The 15756-nt window shown below is 38.8% G+C and overlaps 1 protein-coding gene across 3 annotated transcripts in view; it reads right to left on the reverse strand.

Annotated features, from left to right (window-relative positions):
* The window catches only part of LOC122838341 (ephrin type-B receptor 1-like), a 102431-nt gene that overhangs the window by 84918 nt on the left and 1757 nt on the right, over positions 1-15756 (reverse strand). For 2 of the 3 annotated variants that reach the window (XM_044128914.1, XM_044128916.1), the window contains exon 2: positions 15015-15301. The exons of the other annotated variant lie outside the window; for it this stretch is intronic. In XM_044128914.1, the coding sequence (XP_043984849.1) occupies positions 15015-15111 (97 nt within the window). In that variant the 5' untranslated portion in view covers positions 15112-15301. The remainder of the gene's footprint in view (positions 1-15014; positions 15302-15756) is intronic. 3 annotated transcript variants of the gene reach the window in all.

A 15756-nucleotide genomic window follows, 5' to 3' on the forward strand; every position in this document is an offset into this window, starting at 1 on the left:
CATTTTGGAAAATTTCAAAGAACAGTCTGGGGAATTAAAAGATTCTTTTTTACCTGTGTAGGTCAGAACAGTGAAGTGTTTACACCAGAACCTAACAGGTAAGTGTTTGTGTTTTTGCAGTGTAGTTATTGAAATTTTATATTTTATGAAAACTGTGTTAGTGTTGTAAAAATACATTTTTCCTGCCAGCATTTTTTGAGCGCTAGTGGAAATCCTCTTTACTGTAAAGCTGCACAGAACTAAGCTTCATTTCCATTTCTTTCTGCCTCCAATTTAATGCATTCTCCATTTTGCTGGGGGTGTCTGTTTTACCAGTGTTTGTATTACACTAGAAATATAAAAAGTATTGTTTGAAATCACAGAAAGGCTGATCAGAAGTCCCCCAATACACAGCTGTAGTTTGTGACATTTGTGCTAGACAAATGGCAACACGGGGAGTACATATGTTGAACATGAACAGCGTTTTTTTTTTTTTTTTTTTTGTCTCTTTCTGTTCCTGAGCAAAAACACTGAAGGTCTCGCTGCTCCAGCAGAGCGGCTTAGCAGCCGACAGAACAAAAGTCTGCGGCTGTAAAAGGCCAGTGTCAATGAAACCGAGTGAGTGTGAAGCTGCTACAAAAGAGCACAGAGGCTTGGCCACCCTACTGTGAGCTGATAAGGTGCTACCTGAAAGTAGAACAAAAAGACTGCGGAGGTGCAGCGCTAAAAACTGAAAACCCCACAATTAAAGTACAATCACAGAACTTCCAGAAAATCCAGGTTTTTATTCATCTTATTCTTTCCCAGAGAAGCTAAAACACTTCATCTGTGGATAAAAACTGTTGAGTTATGTCTGAAATACATATTTAATCCCAATTTAATTTAACTTGAGTTATGTTACCAATTCAAACCAGTTCAACAACTGAATCAAAAATGATGCAGTACTTTTAGTTTTTATGAACCCTAATGGTAATCGATGTGTTATGTTCCCCAGTTCCATTTGGTGCCATGGTTTTCTGTCCATCATCAGGAAAAATAGGCTTCACCAATAAAATGCAACACATCAACTTTGATCGCTCTTCACAACAAGATTTTCTTTCACCATCACAAATCATGCTGGAGGACTGAGAGAGGTCCAACTGTTTTCCGTCATTTACCTGTAAGTGTTCCTAAAAGTCTATCATCATGACCAACACACGTCTGTTTATCAGACTGAGCTCCCACTGGATGAATCCACCATTTTCTTGGATGAATGTGTGATTACTGCTGCTGTCGGTTGAACTGCAGCTGAAAAGCACGGACATTTTTAACCCAGCATTTCTAAGAAACTTGCTTTTCCTTTCACTGGCTTCATGGTTTACATTTAGACGTACACAGCTTTGGGAAAAAGTATCAATCAAATGCTTTAAGAGTTATAATTGCTAATGTAACTTACAATCTGAAGTCTTGTTCACATCTCCAATTGATTAAAAGTCTCCCATCTTTGCTGCAGTCTGCTTAAAATCCTGATGGTGACGCTTCACTAAGGTGCAGGAACATCCAATTTTAACCGCAAATATCCAAAACGAAGCAAATAAATTAAAAAAAAAAAACAGCGCACAAGGAATTATTATAGTGTTATAGTCAACCACCCTTTCATCTAGTTTCTTCACTAAAAATCTGAGGTTGAGGTGAAGTTTGAAAAAAATTAATTGAGAATTACTTTGGGGTTTATACAGCAGCACAGCTTCGACGTCTCTGAAGCTCTGAATCTGAGTAACTTGCAGAAGAAACTCCAATTTTTCAAGTTGCGTAGTTTGAAATGAATGAAAGCCTGCTTGAAATGAAGTCAATCATTATAGCAGAACAGTAAAAGAGGCTACAAGTAGCTAACCAAGCTTCCTGAAAGGAAATAAAAATTTTGTTCAGACGTTTAGTTGCATTCTAAATGTGTTCATTTATTGGAAATTAAATGAAAAACACAAAACAAATGTTCACTAGCTTTTAACCATAACAAAATAAGAAGGATCAATGAAAGGTGTGACTGGTTATGGATATTTTAACTTTGCTAAAATGCATTCAAAAAGCAATAGTATATTTTTTGTTCAGACATCATGAAAAGTTTGGTTGAAATACTAAAAGTTACCAAATCATGACGACTGGGATCTTAACCAATAATTTTAAAATAACTCTAATATTTCTGTAATTGATCTGCATTTTAGAAAACTTTTTAAAGGCATACGTTATCAAAAAAGGCTAAACTCTGAATTTAAGTCAAAAAGAAACAGACATGAATGGTAGCTGAAAATACTGCAAAGTAATTTTTTTTAGTTTTTCTTTTTTACTGCTCAGCATTAATATCCAATAACAAAGGTGATTAAAATTCTAGATGAGGCTCCGTTTCCCCCACAACCTTTTCAAGGTGAAGCAAAATAACTGATGTGCAATGTCTCCTCCGTCATGTCTCTCCCCTTTTCTTCTGCTCCGACTGCGGCACACTGCTTAGTTCCAGCACGGCTATCTGTGAGACCATATGGCCACGGCAGGAACCCTGAAGAGGCTGGCAGAGGGCCCACTTACAACCAGCAAATAAATAATGGGCCATTATGTTCAATCATATGCTGAGCTATACAGGTCTACGGCTCAGAGCTGCAGTATGCAGCCCGCAGCGCGGAGAAAACTGGAAACGGCATAATACATCTGGGAAGCCACAAAAGGATCCTGCATGTGGTATTTTCTATACAGCTGAGGTCTTTTGTAGTCGCAGTATTGCTAAAAATGGATCCTCTCTGTCAGCGACATTATTACAGTTGTTGATTTTGTGTCAGTTCACAATCAGTCTGTTAGTATCATGTCTTAAACGCAATGAGAATAAATCCAACATTTTATTCTATTGGAATTTATTTCAGTGTTTTCTAAAAAAAAAACAAAAAAAATCACTGAAACATTATCTGATTTAAAAGGAAAGATTCTTTTTTTTTTCTTTTAATGATTGCTTTCAGTGATTAATTGCAGCATTTTTCTCATATGATTAGGTGGGTTTGCACAATGCTCAGGATCATTAGAAGCAATCCGTTACAACAACATGCACGTGGTGACAGTGGAAAGAAAAATCCCCTCCAAGCCTCCAGCAGAAACTGGTGTAGTGTGAACCAACATCTGACTGTTGTGATCCAAAGAAAAGCCTGCAAATCTGATTTATAAACCTCAAACATCCATCAAGTCACAGAGGTACTTGAGAATACCAAATTCAGGAAGGCACAAAACGATTTTTCCTACAAATAAAACATACGAGAGGAAATCCTAACTCGTATTTTATTGAAGCCAATCAGGTAAATCTTGCTTGGAATCATAATATATCCTCTTGGTCCCCCAAAATCCAACTGCATGTTCTGAAAGCACAACTGGGCCTCTCTGATTAAACTGAGATAACACGACTAAAGTGATCAACAAAGAAGGAGTTGAAGAAACATAAAGCGGTTGAGAAGAAACCGAGAACTATTTGAGGCAAGTTTATTTTAAACCATCATAACTACGTCACAAACTCCTCATGTGATCTGATCTTACTTTTCCTGAGCATTTAGATTCCACCTCATTTGGCGAATCAGAGACGTAGGTCAACATCAAGCCACTATTCTGCGTCCGTCCTCACCAGAGATGGAAGATTCAGCAGAATGGGGATGAAGAATTGAGATAAATGACTTGATTCATTTGAATCCCATAAACAAATCGAGGCTTGACTTGAATTCAAACCGACCAAAATATTATTTTCCAGTCAAATGTAAACCAATTAGTTCTAGATTCAATTGCAAACAATAAAAAATTTAAAACATTTGCCTTCACTTTATTTTGTTATTCCATGCGATATTCATGCCTGCTTACAAAATATGCTCAGAAATAAAAGTAAATAGTTACATTTTTTTTTTTTTTTTATTTCAAGCTTGCTTCCAGGTTTTTCCTTTCTAAAATTAAGGTAATCATGTGTACTTTATAAAAATTTCTTCTGCAGGACTGTCAAGAAATAATTTTGTCTGAAACAAAGGGTAATTGATGCCAACACTTACCTTGCATGATGAAAAAGAAAATCAATACGGCAGACAGCAGAGCTCAAGGAGCCTGCCATTGCCATCTCCCTAACACAGTCGAATATTGATGTGACTCTCTAAGCTGCAAATTAGTTGAAGTGACAGTATAATGGACCCCCAGTGGAAGGAAAGGAGAGAATTTAGGTGAAAACAAAAGATTCTTTCATTTCTTTATGCCCACCAGCTCTCTCTCTTCTGTAACACTATCAATTATACTTTCATATCAGAGAAATATAATTTATTAAGCTGGTTCGTGATGCAAATAAACTGAATAATTTTATAAAGCTCAATCCACCCGTGTCAGTCCTGCTGCTGACACCAGTTTGTGCTTTTACAAATGGCAGCTACACAAGATAAATTGTTATTATTGTCTATATTGATTGGGATTTTGAGGTTTATTAAATGAGATGTCAATTTGTTTCTTCATATTATACTTATTATAACAAAAGTTATCCATCCATAATCTGACATCAAATATCAAAGAAAAAGCAAAAGGTATCAATGTACTAAAAATATCAGTGATGAGAACAAATGACCTACGCAACAGCTCTGAAATGTCAAATTATGCAAATTGTCAGTCAAGTGATTGAATGAGAGACCAGCCAGGCATGCATGTAAAACCAGAGTGCTGTCAATGGGTGTTAGTTATCAAATAAATGTTGCAAAAGCTAAAAAAAAATAAAATTAAAAATAAATAAATAACTTAGCTTCTCAGTTTACCTGATGATCACATCACATCCACATAGGATTAATGCACATCCCTCAAAATACATAACATTCCTAATATTTAACATACTTTCACATGTTTTTATTAATCAGTGCAAACGTTTTTTACAGATGATAATAATATGGGCAGCAAACCTTCTAGTTCTCTGTCAAACAGTAAGACAAACATGTTTAAACAAGAAGTTTATAAAGCCTGGGGACAAAAAAAACCCAAAAAACTTTCAGTTTTTACATTTCCATAGCCATTCATTTAGACCAGGGGTCTCAAACTCCAGGCCTCGAGGGCCGAAGTCCTGCAACTTTTATATGTGCCTCTGCTGCACCACCTGAATAGAATAATTAAGGCTCTGGAGAACTGATCTACACAAGGTGGAGGTAATTAAGCCATTTCATCCCAGTGTTTTGTACCTGTGGCACATCTAAAAACTGCAGGACTGCGGCCCTCGAGGACTGGAGTTTGAAACCCCTGATTTAGATTTAGCCTACTTAACCATTACATTCTCTACCTGGGCTTTGCTATATCTACTTCTCTGCAAGCTGGGTTCTGTCTACATAGAGAAAGCAGTCACACTTACAGCAATTATAATAACCACTAAAAAAGCTGCACACCTAAAATATGATTACTATTACTATATACTATAAAGTATATAGCACTTTATAGTATAAAGTGCTGAAAGAGCAACCAATCTATGCAGCCAAGGAGTCCAGTGGGAGCTTCTTTTGTGGCACCAATGAGGCTCTCGTCTAAAAGTCATTAAAGATGTGACATTTTTCTTTATGTCATTCATTATACCTCTCAAACACAAAACAATGGAGTGTAGGTGTTCTTTACTTTAGTTCTCAAAAGTTGGCAAGTTGGAAAAACCAACAGGATTTGCTAATTGCCATGGCGCTAACTGCTAACCGCTAGTAGCAACACATCCATCCATCCATTTTCTATACACCCTTTGTCCCTAATGGGGTCGGGAGGGTTGCTGGTTCCTCTCCAGCTAACGTTCTGGGCGAGAGGCGGGTTCACCCTGGACAGGTCGCCAGTCTGTCACAGGGCAACACAGAGACACACAGGACACACAACCATTCACACACACACTCACACCTAGGGAGAATTTAGAGAGACCAATTAACCTGACAGTCATGTTTTTGGACTGTGGGAGGAAGCCGGAGAACCCGGAGAGAACCCACCATGCACAGGGAGAACATGCAAACTCCATGCAGAAAGACCCCGGGCCAGGAATCGAACCCAGGACCTTCTTGCTGCAAGGCAACAGCTCTACCAACTGCGCCACTGTGCAGCCCATTAGTAGCAACACAATCGGAAAAATTCTCCATATTTCTTTGGGCTCCAACTGTGAAGGAACACAACCAAAAACATTACAAAGTGTGTAACGAATTTGATAAAACACAAATCATCAGAAGGGCCAACAAATAAGCAGACACATTATTTCTGCTAATTTGAAGAAAATTATGCATACTTGTCTCACAGGTATTTATCTTAAGCTCATGATTCCAAAAACAAACCTGAACATTCATTAGAAAATAAGTACTATGATCCAAAGACACAGAAATAACATTAATCCTATTTACAAATTTATCTAAATGGTTTTCACAGTGCATATCAAATGTTTAGTTTAAACAGAATAAATGCTACTGTACTGGATTGTACCCAGTTTGGAATCAGTGACATCAGAAACAAACAGGAAATGCTTTCTGGTAATGTACATTTGCCAGAAAAGTACATTTAACAAATGGGAAATTCAAGTAAATTAGTAATGATTCAATAGTGATACTTTAACAAAAACATATGTTTGGTTGTAAACTGTTACGGGTAATTGTGATCCATTTCTGATTAGAAATCTGGAAAATCTGATTCCTAAATACAAATAAAATGCAGTTGTTGTTTTGTTTTTTTCAGAATATTTTAATACAGAGGAATCCTTGCAGGACATTTTGTTCTTTACTGATATGCTTTTCTTTTCTTTTCTTTATTTTTGCCAGCTGACTACCAAATGTAAGCTGCCATATTTGCTTCAGAACAAAAAAATTTGATTTAAAAAAAGTATTTCTAAAGACAGTTTGACATTATTTTTTTCCTTCTTCCGGAATCCAGAACATGATGTCTAAGCTGCATTTCACTCTAATATTGGCCAAAAAGCTTAGTTTAGACATGGTGCACACCAAAAAATAAAAATAATATTTTTTCCTCCATGTCTGACTGTGATAAAGTGGACCAAGATGTTCTTCTTCTATGTTAGAAAGAGGGAACTGATAGTGTGAACATTAACAGAAAATGTGTGAAGTTTCATAGTTAAGGACCGATTTTCACACTAATGTAACTAATTAATAACATTTCTGTAAACATTAGGCATGTTTTGTTAGAAATGACTTCCTGGACCAGTGAAAGCTGTGAAAGTGACGTCTGAAAGCCTCTGGGTATGGAGTGCAAAGTCTAATATTGTACTGACAGATCAAAAATTGCCTCTTAATGTCCAATAGGCCATGAAAAATACAGCAACAGATTCTGGGCCTCTCAGCCAAAGGGAAATATTCCCACTGCTTCCAAGTACCTCACAGAAGAAAAATATGAATATATTCTGACACAATCTGGACGCTGCATGGAGATAAATATTAAAAAACTGAAGGCAGTCCCTGAGGAAAATTTCGACTGGAAAACAAACATGAGTAAAAGCCTCAGGACGGGTCCAAAGGCTCTTCTTCCAAGCCTGTACTTTTCCTTTCAACTGTCTTTCTGTCACATTGATAACCTGTCACGAGATGAATATAGAAACAGCATCTTTAATACATGAGCTAACCGAGCATGCTGCAGACTCCGGTATGTATGCATTTTTGGAAGCCAGCCTGTTAAAATGTCACTTGGCATCTGCGTATCTTTTCGCAATGAGAGCATAATTGATTTCCAAAGTCAAGAACATAATTATTTATGTTGCAAATGCCAACACTAACTATCACAGCTATTCCTGCTAACAGCAACATCTAAGGCCAGATCTCTGATGTTTAACCTTTAGCACATCACAGGGTGACACATGGAGTGGAGAATGTTTGTGTTTGGGCTCCAGGGAAAAGCCCTGAATCGGGTTATTAGGAGGGAAAGAAATGATGCATGCAGTGCAGTCATACATCCACAGTGCAATTCACTTTTAGCCTCCCTGGTATGGATGAGTAAAGCCAGTTCATGAATTCTCAAACAGGCCACAACTAGAATCTCCTGCATGAAAAAAAGAGCTAAATTAAGTCTCCAACCCTTTGACACTCAACACTGGCACAAATCAGCACTTTAGGTGGCAGAGTCTGCTGCTGACTGGACATTTAGGTCAGAAACAGAGTGACTTTGCCACCTCTCCCAGAGCTTGTTTGTGGGATATGTAGCACTTATACCAAATAATATCCGCTGGGTCAGGCGTTGCATTGACTTTCAGAATAAAAGGGTCAAACTCAGGATTACAGAAGCGCTATTTAGGCTCGCTGAGTAGGTGAAAAACCTGGAAGAACACAAAGGTCAGTGAACGAGGCAGCATTCTCAAGCTACGATGATGAGCGGACGTAAATCCTGCTTACAGCTTTGTTTTGTTCACAGTATTGAAGTATGCTGATCTCGAAAATATACAGTATTCAACTCCATGGCATAAAAACAACTGCTTGGAGGTTTTGTTGTAAATCACAGATACGATTCAGTCAAAAGCCTTTCAAATGCTAAAGTGAACAGACTCTTTGCAATGAACTACAAAGAAAATCCCAAACATTGAGAAACAGGAGAACTCCAGGTTAGTGATGTCTAAATAAGTGGTGCGAGTAACACAGGATATCTGTTAGCTCTGCAATATTACATAGATGCTACTTTGGCAGATACCATCTGCCCTTCTTTGGCACAGACAGGGTGACTGCAGTTCTTCTCAGTGTGATAATAATTCTCTGAAAAGTCATTTTTGTGACATCTTGTACACCTTTTGTGGCTTTGGAAGTGAGGGCACTCTCTTACGAGGTGATGACACAGACTGAAATGCTTCGTTCACTTCCTCAAACCTCATCGCTAAAACTACAGGCAGACTACAATTCTAAAACAGCAAAGAAAATAAACGTCTTTGTTCACAATTTCTTCTGTTCGCTGATTGGCTGGGTAGAAATTCTACAGGATGAATCCAAGTCAATGGGAGAAAGTCCAGACTGAGATGTGAAGCGATATTAGAATCAAGCAGAAAAGCGTAGGAAGGTAATGGCCAGCCTAATCTGACTAGTGGTTTTTCTTCTAAGAAGCTTATCGTTTGATTTGTCATTAATTTCATTGCTAAATCCTCATTTTGTAAGTAGTTTTGGATAAAATGCAAAAGGATTAAAAAAAGGAACAGGTGTGGACATTAAAGATAGTTAAAGTCAATTTAGATAAATCGTCTTCCACTTAGCAGGAAAACCTCCAGAGGAGAGCATTCAGATCAGATACCTGAACCGACTCAAAGCAGAGGCTGAACTTTGACCCCGTCCACAGATTACAGGGCTCCTCAGCCTATTGCTAAGGTTGAGTCCAGCCGCCCTCTGGAGGACGCACTTCCAGTAGCTTGAGTCTGGGATCTTGTTCTTTCAGTCACAATCCATATTTAGATTGGGTTATTATTTTTGTTATTTATAGTTTTTGTAATGCAATATCTTCATAAGCCATGCCGGGTTTCTTCCACAATTTTTTGTAACAAGAAAAACAAACTTGTGCAAAAACTGAAAAAAATGCTGAAACACCTTACAGAGCTATTACACCATCGGTCCTTCCTAGATACACACCTGACATCCGCTTCAGTCAATTTAATTAACCCAAAGTTACATTTAAATGTCGTCGCTGGATTTTCCTTACATTCCCTCATAGTTTGGAGAGAGTTTACAAAAGATCTCTTTGTCTGAATGTGTCAAACAGAAGAGAGGTACAAAAAATAAATTCACCTCATTATATATATACACCATGGTACTGTGAACACTGCCATCTGTAATTGGAGAAGATATGTGAGACAAAACTAACGTTGCCTAGAAAAAGGAATCTAGCAAAATTGCTGTAAGGACAAGACAGAAGCTGATAAGGGCTTCTGCAAAAGGGCGACAGCAGCTCCATAGGAACGGCGAGATTATCTCAAGTTCTGCTTGTGTTCTACATGTGACAACAATCTCCTCTACACTCCAAATGCAGAGACCAGAAGCCTTTCTTCTTAATAAACCAAACTTTAACGTTTGGGATGAAGTTCAAAGAGGATTTTGGGGAGAAAACTACTAACTCCACATCACCAAGAGAACACCATGCTCAAAGTGAAACATGTTGGTAGCAGCCCTGGGGTTAATTTCCTCAGATGGGATAGATGTTTTTAGAAATTGTTTAAAAAAAACAACATGGCTTTAACCCAAAACATTTAGGTATCTTCTGGGAAGATGGAGATTAAGAGAGATTTCGTTTTTCATCACCAAACTGACAACATTCAAATCAACAAAAAATGAGTTCATATGGAGAGATCTCAGAAACAAATCTAACCAAAACAATCTGCGAAACTAAATGACAAAATGCTTCAACAGTCAAAAAAAACATAGGCAACTAGAATTTTTATTTGATATAAAACAATCAACATAAAGACTTTCCTTTGGCTCAAATAATTACAACACACAGTTCATCATTTTCCTTAAAACAGTGAAAATATGTTGGGTGCAGCCCAGTAGCCCACGCATAATTAAGCAATAGCCTAATTTTAATTTGAGTTATAAAGCTCATTAAAGGATTTATTAGCCATAAAGTTGATTGGTGTAATCATTTATACCTTGCCTCTTTACAGTTTACATTTTAAACCAAAAGACTTTTTAGGATTTCAGAAAAATTGTCATTTTTATCACCATTTGTCAAGATTAATCTAAATATATTAAGCAAATCAAATTACTGATAAGTAAGCGTCAATATATTTCAAAGATGTATTTCTAGTATTTCTGATGGTTGTGGCTTATAACATCTGAAAAGCAAAAACGTTCCTTCTTAGAAAAGTAGAAATACCAAAACTCAAAATGTTATACTGCCTCACAAGGACAGTAAGTAGGCTTAACATTAGTAAGACCAGAGAGATGGTGATTGACTTCAGAAGGAAGAAGACACCTTCACGGCCACTGAAGATTAAAGGGGAAGTGGTGGAGGAGGTGGAGGACTACAGATACCTGGGAGTTGTAATCGGCAACAAACTGGGCTGGGCATCTAACACTGACAATGTGTGCAAGAAGGGGATGAGCAGACTCTATTTTCTAAGGAAGCTGAGATCCTTCAATGGGTGCAGCAAGATGCTGGAGACCTTCTACCACAGTGTTGTTGCCGGTGCCATCTTCTTTGCTGCTGTGTGTTGGGGAAGCAGCATCAGAGCCAGCGACTCTATTAGACTGGACAGAATCATCAGGAAAGCTGGCTCTGTACTGGGACTAAGGCTGGAGTCCCTGGAAACTGTGGTGGAGAGGAGGACACTGAGGAAGGTTCTGTCTATCATGGACAATAAACAGCACCCTCTCCACCACATAGTGGACAGACAGCGGAGCACCTTCTCACATAGACTGCTCCAGCTCCGCTGTCGTAGGGACAGATACAGGAAATCCTTCCTGCCACATGCCGACTCATTGTACAATAAAAGCTGAATCATTGCTCTGCACTAATCAGCCCAATTTTGCACAACTGCACAGTGGCAAACTTGCTGTACATATATTTACATATACATATGTGCATTTTTTGAATCTCTGCAAGGACTGCTCTTAAGTTGCATTTTATATTTTACAGCATTTTACAATTTTACAATTTATAGCATTTTATATTTTATTTATTTTATCTACAACTACTACTCAGTGGTAGTTGTTACTGTGTCTTGTCTTTACGCTGCAACTGCGAAGTAATTTCCCTGTTGGGATGAATAAAGTACTTCTACTCTATTCTACTCTACTCTAAACCATAAAATGCCACAGGCAAAATGGCTATTTACTGAGTGCTGTAGTAAACATAATGTTAGAAAATCACATGGAAGAAAAGGGTGTGGTAAGCAGCAGGGATAACTACAGATTTAAGAGGATTGTGAAACAAAGCTCAAGAGTTTGGGGGAAATTTACAAGGAGTGGACTGCATCTGTCCCAGAGCCGCCACACACAGATGTACCCAGATAAATGGTTGCAACTGGGGCTGTTGTAAACAATTATTTTAGTAATCTACTGATTATTCTGACGATGGAGTAATTGAATAAAAAAAAAATAGCTAAAATATTGGTAAAAGTTACCATAGCAGTTGTATTAATATTGGATATTATCAGCAGCCCAAATTTTCATATTTGTGGATCCCCAACAATCACATTTCTGTCATTTATAAAATGAACCTCTAACAATAATATTTCACCTTAATAAAAAGATATGAAATTCTATTGAGCAGCAGGCTCACTATGACACCAAGAAAATGCCTGTACTCCTGTTTTAGATTATGTATTCATCTTGCATCAGTTTAATAGATGAACTCTCACTTTGCCCTGCCACTTATAGCTTTTGTGTCCATGTAAGCGACAGAATTTGGCTCCTTTGTCTCACACAGGAACACATCTGCCAGTGCCACCCATTTGTTGTGACCAGGATGGTGTTTAAATTTGTCTGTAATGCTAAGCTAATATCAGCTATTACAGCCTGCTGTGTTCTGTGAGTCTCTGCTCCACATGTCTACACTCACCTACCGCGCACTTCGCCACCATTTGCTTCAAACCAGCCGCCAGGCAGCATCTCCAGGAGGAGAAAGGTTGTCATACCCCATGCATCGTTTCAGTAACTTTAGATTATTGGTCCCTCGAAGAGCAATAAAACCCCAGATATTTCCATCCGACCATCAAATCCCCCCGGATGCCCTGGACCAAACTTGAACGTCATGCTGCTAGCACTTAGCATTCATCTACAACTTATAGGCAGAACTGAGAGTGAAGTGCAACACAAATAATCACCCAGCCGGTGTGGTTCTTCTTCTTGATTCTTGTTTACGGTTGGCAAAAAATCCAAGTAGTGTTACCGCCACCTACTGATATGGAGTGTGGACTGTTTCTGATATAGCGATCACATTTACCAGTATTATGCTTTTGTGTTTTAAAAAGTGTTTAATGAAGTCCTTCATGTCCAAATGTCAGTCTTGCCATGCCTCCTTCTTCTACCATCTTTTGAATTTTACAAGTCTTCCTTTTCTCTCTTTGTCCCACCTTTTAAAACACAGCGTGGTTAATAACAAAACAGAACTTAATGAAGCTTCGAGGCAGATAATTTGCCTTTAAGGATTTTAATAATCGAGATACTCAATTCATTCAAGGAATCGTTACAGCCCTAGTTGCAACTACATATGTTAAGTCAATCTTTAGTTAAAAGCCATAATTATCAAAAGTTTATCAATATATCAAAAATGTGTCTATAGTATAAGACTTTATTTGAATTTGTAAAATATGATGCACCTGTAATATGGCTTGAAATTGTAAGACGCATAAAACTGCCTATGTAAGACATAAGATATGTAAGGGAGAAAATATAAAGAGCATCAGAGGGTGATTTTTATGCCAACAGAGTCCAATAAGTGTATACCTCAGCTCATTAGGCACCTACTTACCATGAAAAGGCCACTGTGACCACAAAACAATCCACCACCCACACTGTGCCTACAGTAATTGTCTCACCTCTCTGGCTAAAACCACCTACCTTCTTGTTTTGCCACGCCAACAAATACACAAACTCCAGTAAACACACACACCTACACACACACACACACACACACACACTGGGGGATCCAAATGGCATCCTGTTTAATCAAAATAAAGCTGCCCTTCCACACATTTACATGCCTCATAATAGGTGAGACTAGGCACCGGGCCCGTTGTTACACGCACCATTAAAACACAGCAGTGGACTAATCTAGCACTTCCATAAGCAACAGCAGAGGCAGCAGAAGCATCAACAGCAGCAGAAGGCAACATGGGAGTGGATGCTGTCAGGTAATGCAGCACTAACAAAAAGCAGCAGAGGAAATCAAGCTATGCAACCAGCAAATATTAATTTGGGAAAAGGTCAGAGGATTGTACAAGAAAAAGGAAAAGTCTGTGATGTTTGAGCAAAAGGGAGAAGCTGATAATACTTGGTCAGGAGTAAGTGTGGTTCAACGAGAGGATAATTTGGACTTCAGCACTTTGAGTGGAGGAGGAACAAGGAGTTCATGCTTGAGAAGCAGACTGTAGAGAGACAGTTTTTGATATCATACCATTTGGAGAGCCTCTGAGGTGAAGAGTAATGCTGAGAAACAACAGAAGAAACAAGCTGACCCTGTCTGAAGACGTAAAAGGTGGCCAGATGTGGAGTGGTGCAAATAAAAGAAAAAGAACGAAAGAAAGGAGAGAAAGATGAAACACTGGCAGGAAAGTAAAACAAAAAGTTGCAGCAGGAGATGTTTGCTGGAGACGAAACAGCAGAAACCTTGCTTGGCAGGGAGCAGCAGCAGAACAAAACAACAGCGGCAAGAGAAGCAGAAGCAGCAGGAGCTTCAGAACGTGATGCTCTGAAAATAACAGGAGATTAGAGTTGGAGGGGCACGCAACATAAGAGGCAGAAGGTGGTGTTTGGAAAGGAGCTGGCAGGGAGATGACGCTTCTGGAAACAGCAGGTGGAGAAAGAGGTGATGTTGGAGAGGGGAAGCAGTGGGGGAGGTAGTAGCATGGGGGCCACCGAGCACCTGTGAGCTATAATTATGATTCACTTTGCTGCTCCAGCAGACTGTGTGATAGCAGAGCTGTGACGGTGTACTCAGGAGAGAGGAAACATGGGGATGTTTGAAACTAAACAGCACATACTAATATGAACTGTATTCACATCACGCATGCAGGCGGACTGCGTGCAACATGACCTGTAAAAATCACACAAATGCACCGAATGTTGAAAGTGGATAGAGGAAATTATAGCTTGCTGCAAATATTGAACATAAAATACTGGATATGTAACCAATAAAACGCAATAATCCACTTAGATGGTTGAAAACTTAATGAGAAAAGTCCAACAGTAGTACATCAATATCCCAAAACTATTTCTTTGGAAACCCAACACGAACTTAAACCAAGTCTGCGCCAATTCCTTAAACCAGCTTAGTTGGCATCTTTTAAGTATCCAGATTTAACATCTATTAGCGCGTTAATTAACTCTAGGTTTTACCCTGCATCAGTTCTCCATCAACAAATGCCCACCTACCTTCCACTGCGCACACAAGAGTAATCACACAGAGAAGCAGCGCAACCCAAGTGGCCGGAACGGCCAAGATCCCTCCACGCCTGTCCGCTCCCATCATCCGGCCGGCAGAGAATAAAATAGAGAAATCCCAGGGAGACACGCTGTATTCCTCCGGTGAGCAGTCACATCTCAGTCCTCAGTTCGGTGCGTACAGGAACAAGCAGCAGAGTCAGTGGAGACTGAGAGGAGATAAACTGCTGTTGGATCTGTCTTCTCCCTCCGCTCAGCCCGTTTTCTCCGACACCTTCCTGCCCAATCAGGAGAGAGGATGTCGGCTTGAAAACCAATAACCCAGTCTTCCCAACCTGACCCGAGCTGCGTGTCCAATGGTCAGGTTTCCCCCACACCGCCCCGGGACCTCGGTAGAAGTGGCTAAACAGTGACACTTAGTGGCGAAATGCAAGTTTTCCAAAAGCGCACGGTGCCTTTCTGGATTCCACTTGAATTTCAAGAAATGTTTAAGGTTAATTTCTTAGAAATTCTCTGAGTTCATAAGTTGAAAAAATATATAGCCTATATATATATATATATATAAATAAAATCCACTTTAGAAAATAAAATGGACTTTGGATCTCAGAAATTTCCAAGATTTTTATAGAAAATTTCTCAGATTTTTTTTTTCTAGCAAATTTTGACTTTGAGCTTAGCGATTTCCTCGTTTTATCTAGAAAACTTTTGAATTTTTTTTTTTTTTTTTTTTTGC

Source organism: Gambusia affinis, linkage group LG10 (assembly GCF_019740435.1).
Source record: "Gambusia affinis linkage group LG10, SWU_Gaff_1.0, whole genome shotgun sequence".
In the NCBI taxonomy this organism is placed as follows: Eukaryota; Metazoa; Chordata; class Actinopteri; order Cyprinodontiformes; family Poeciliidae; genus Gambusia; species Gambusia affinis.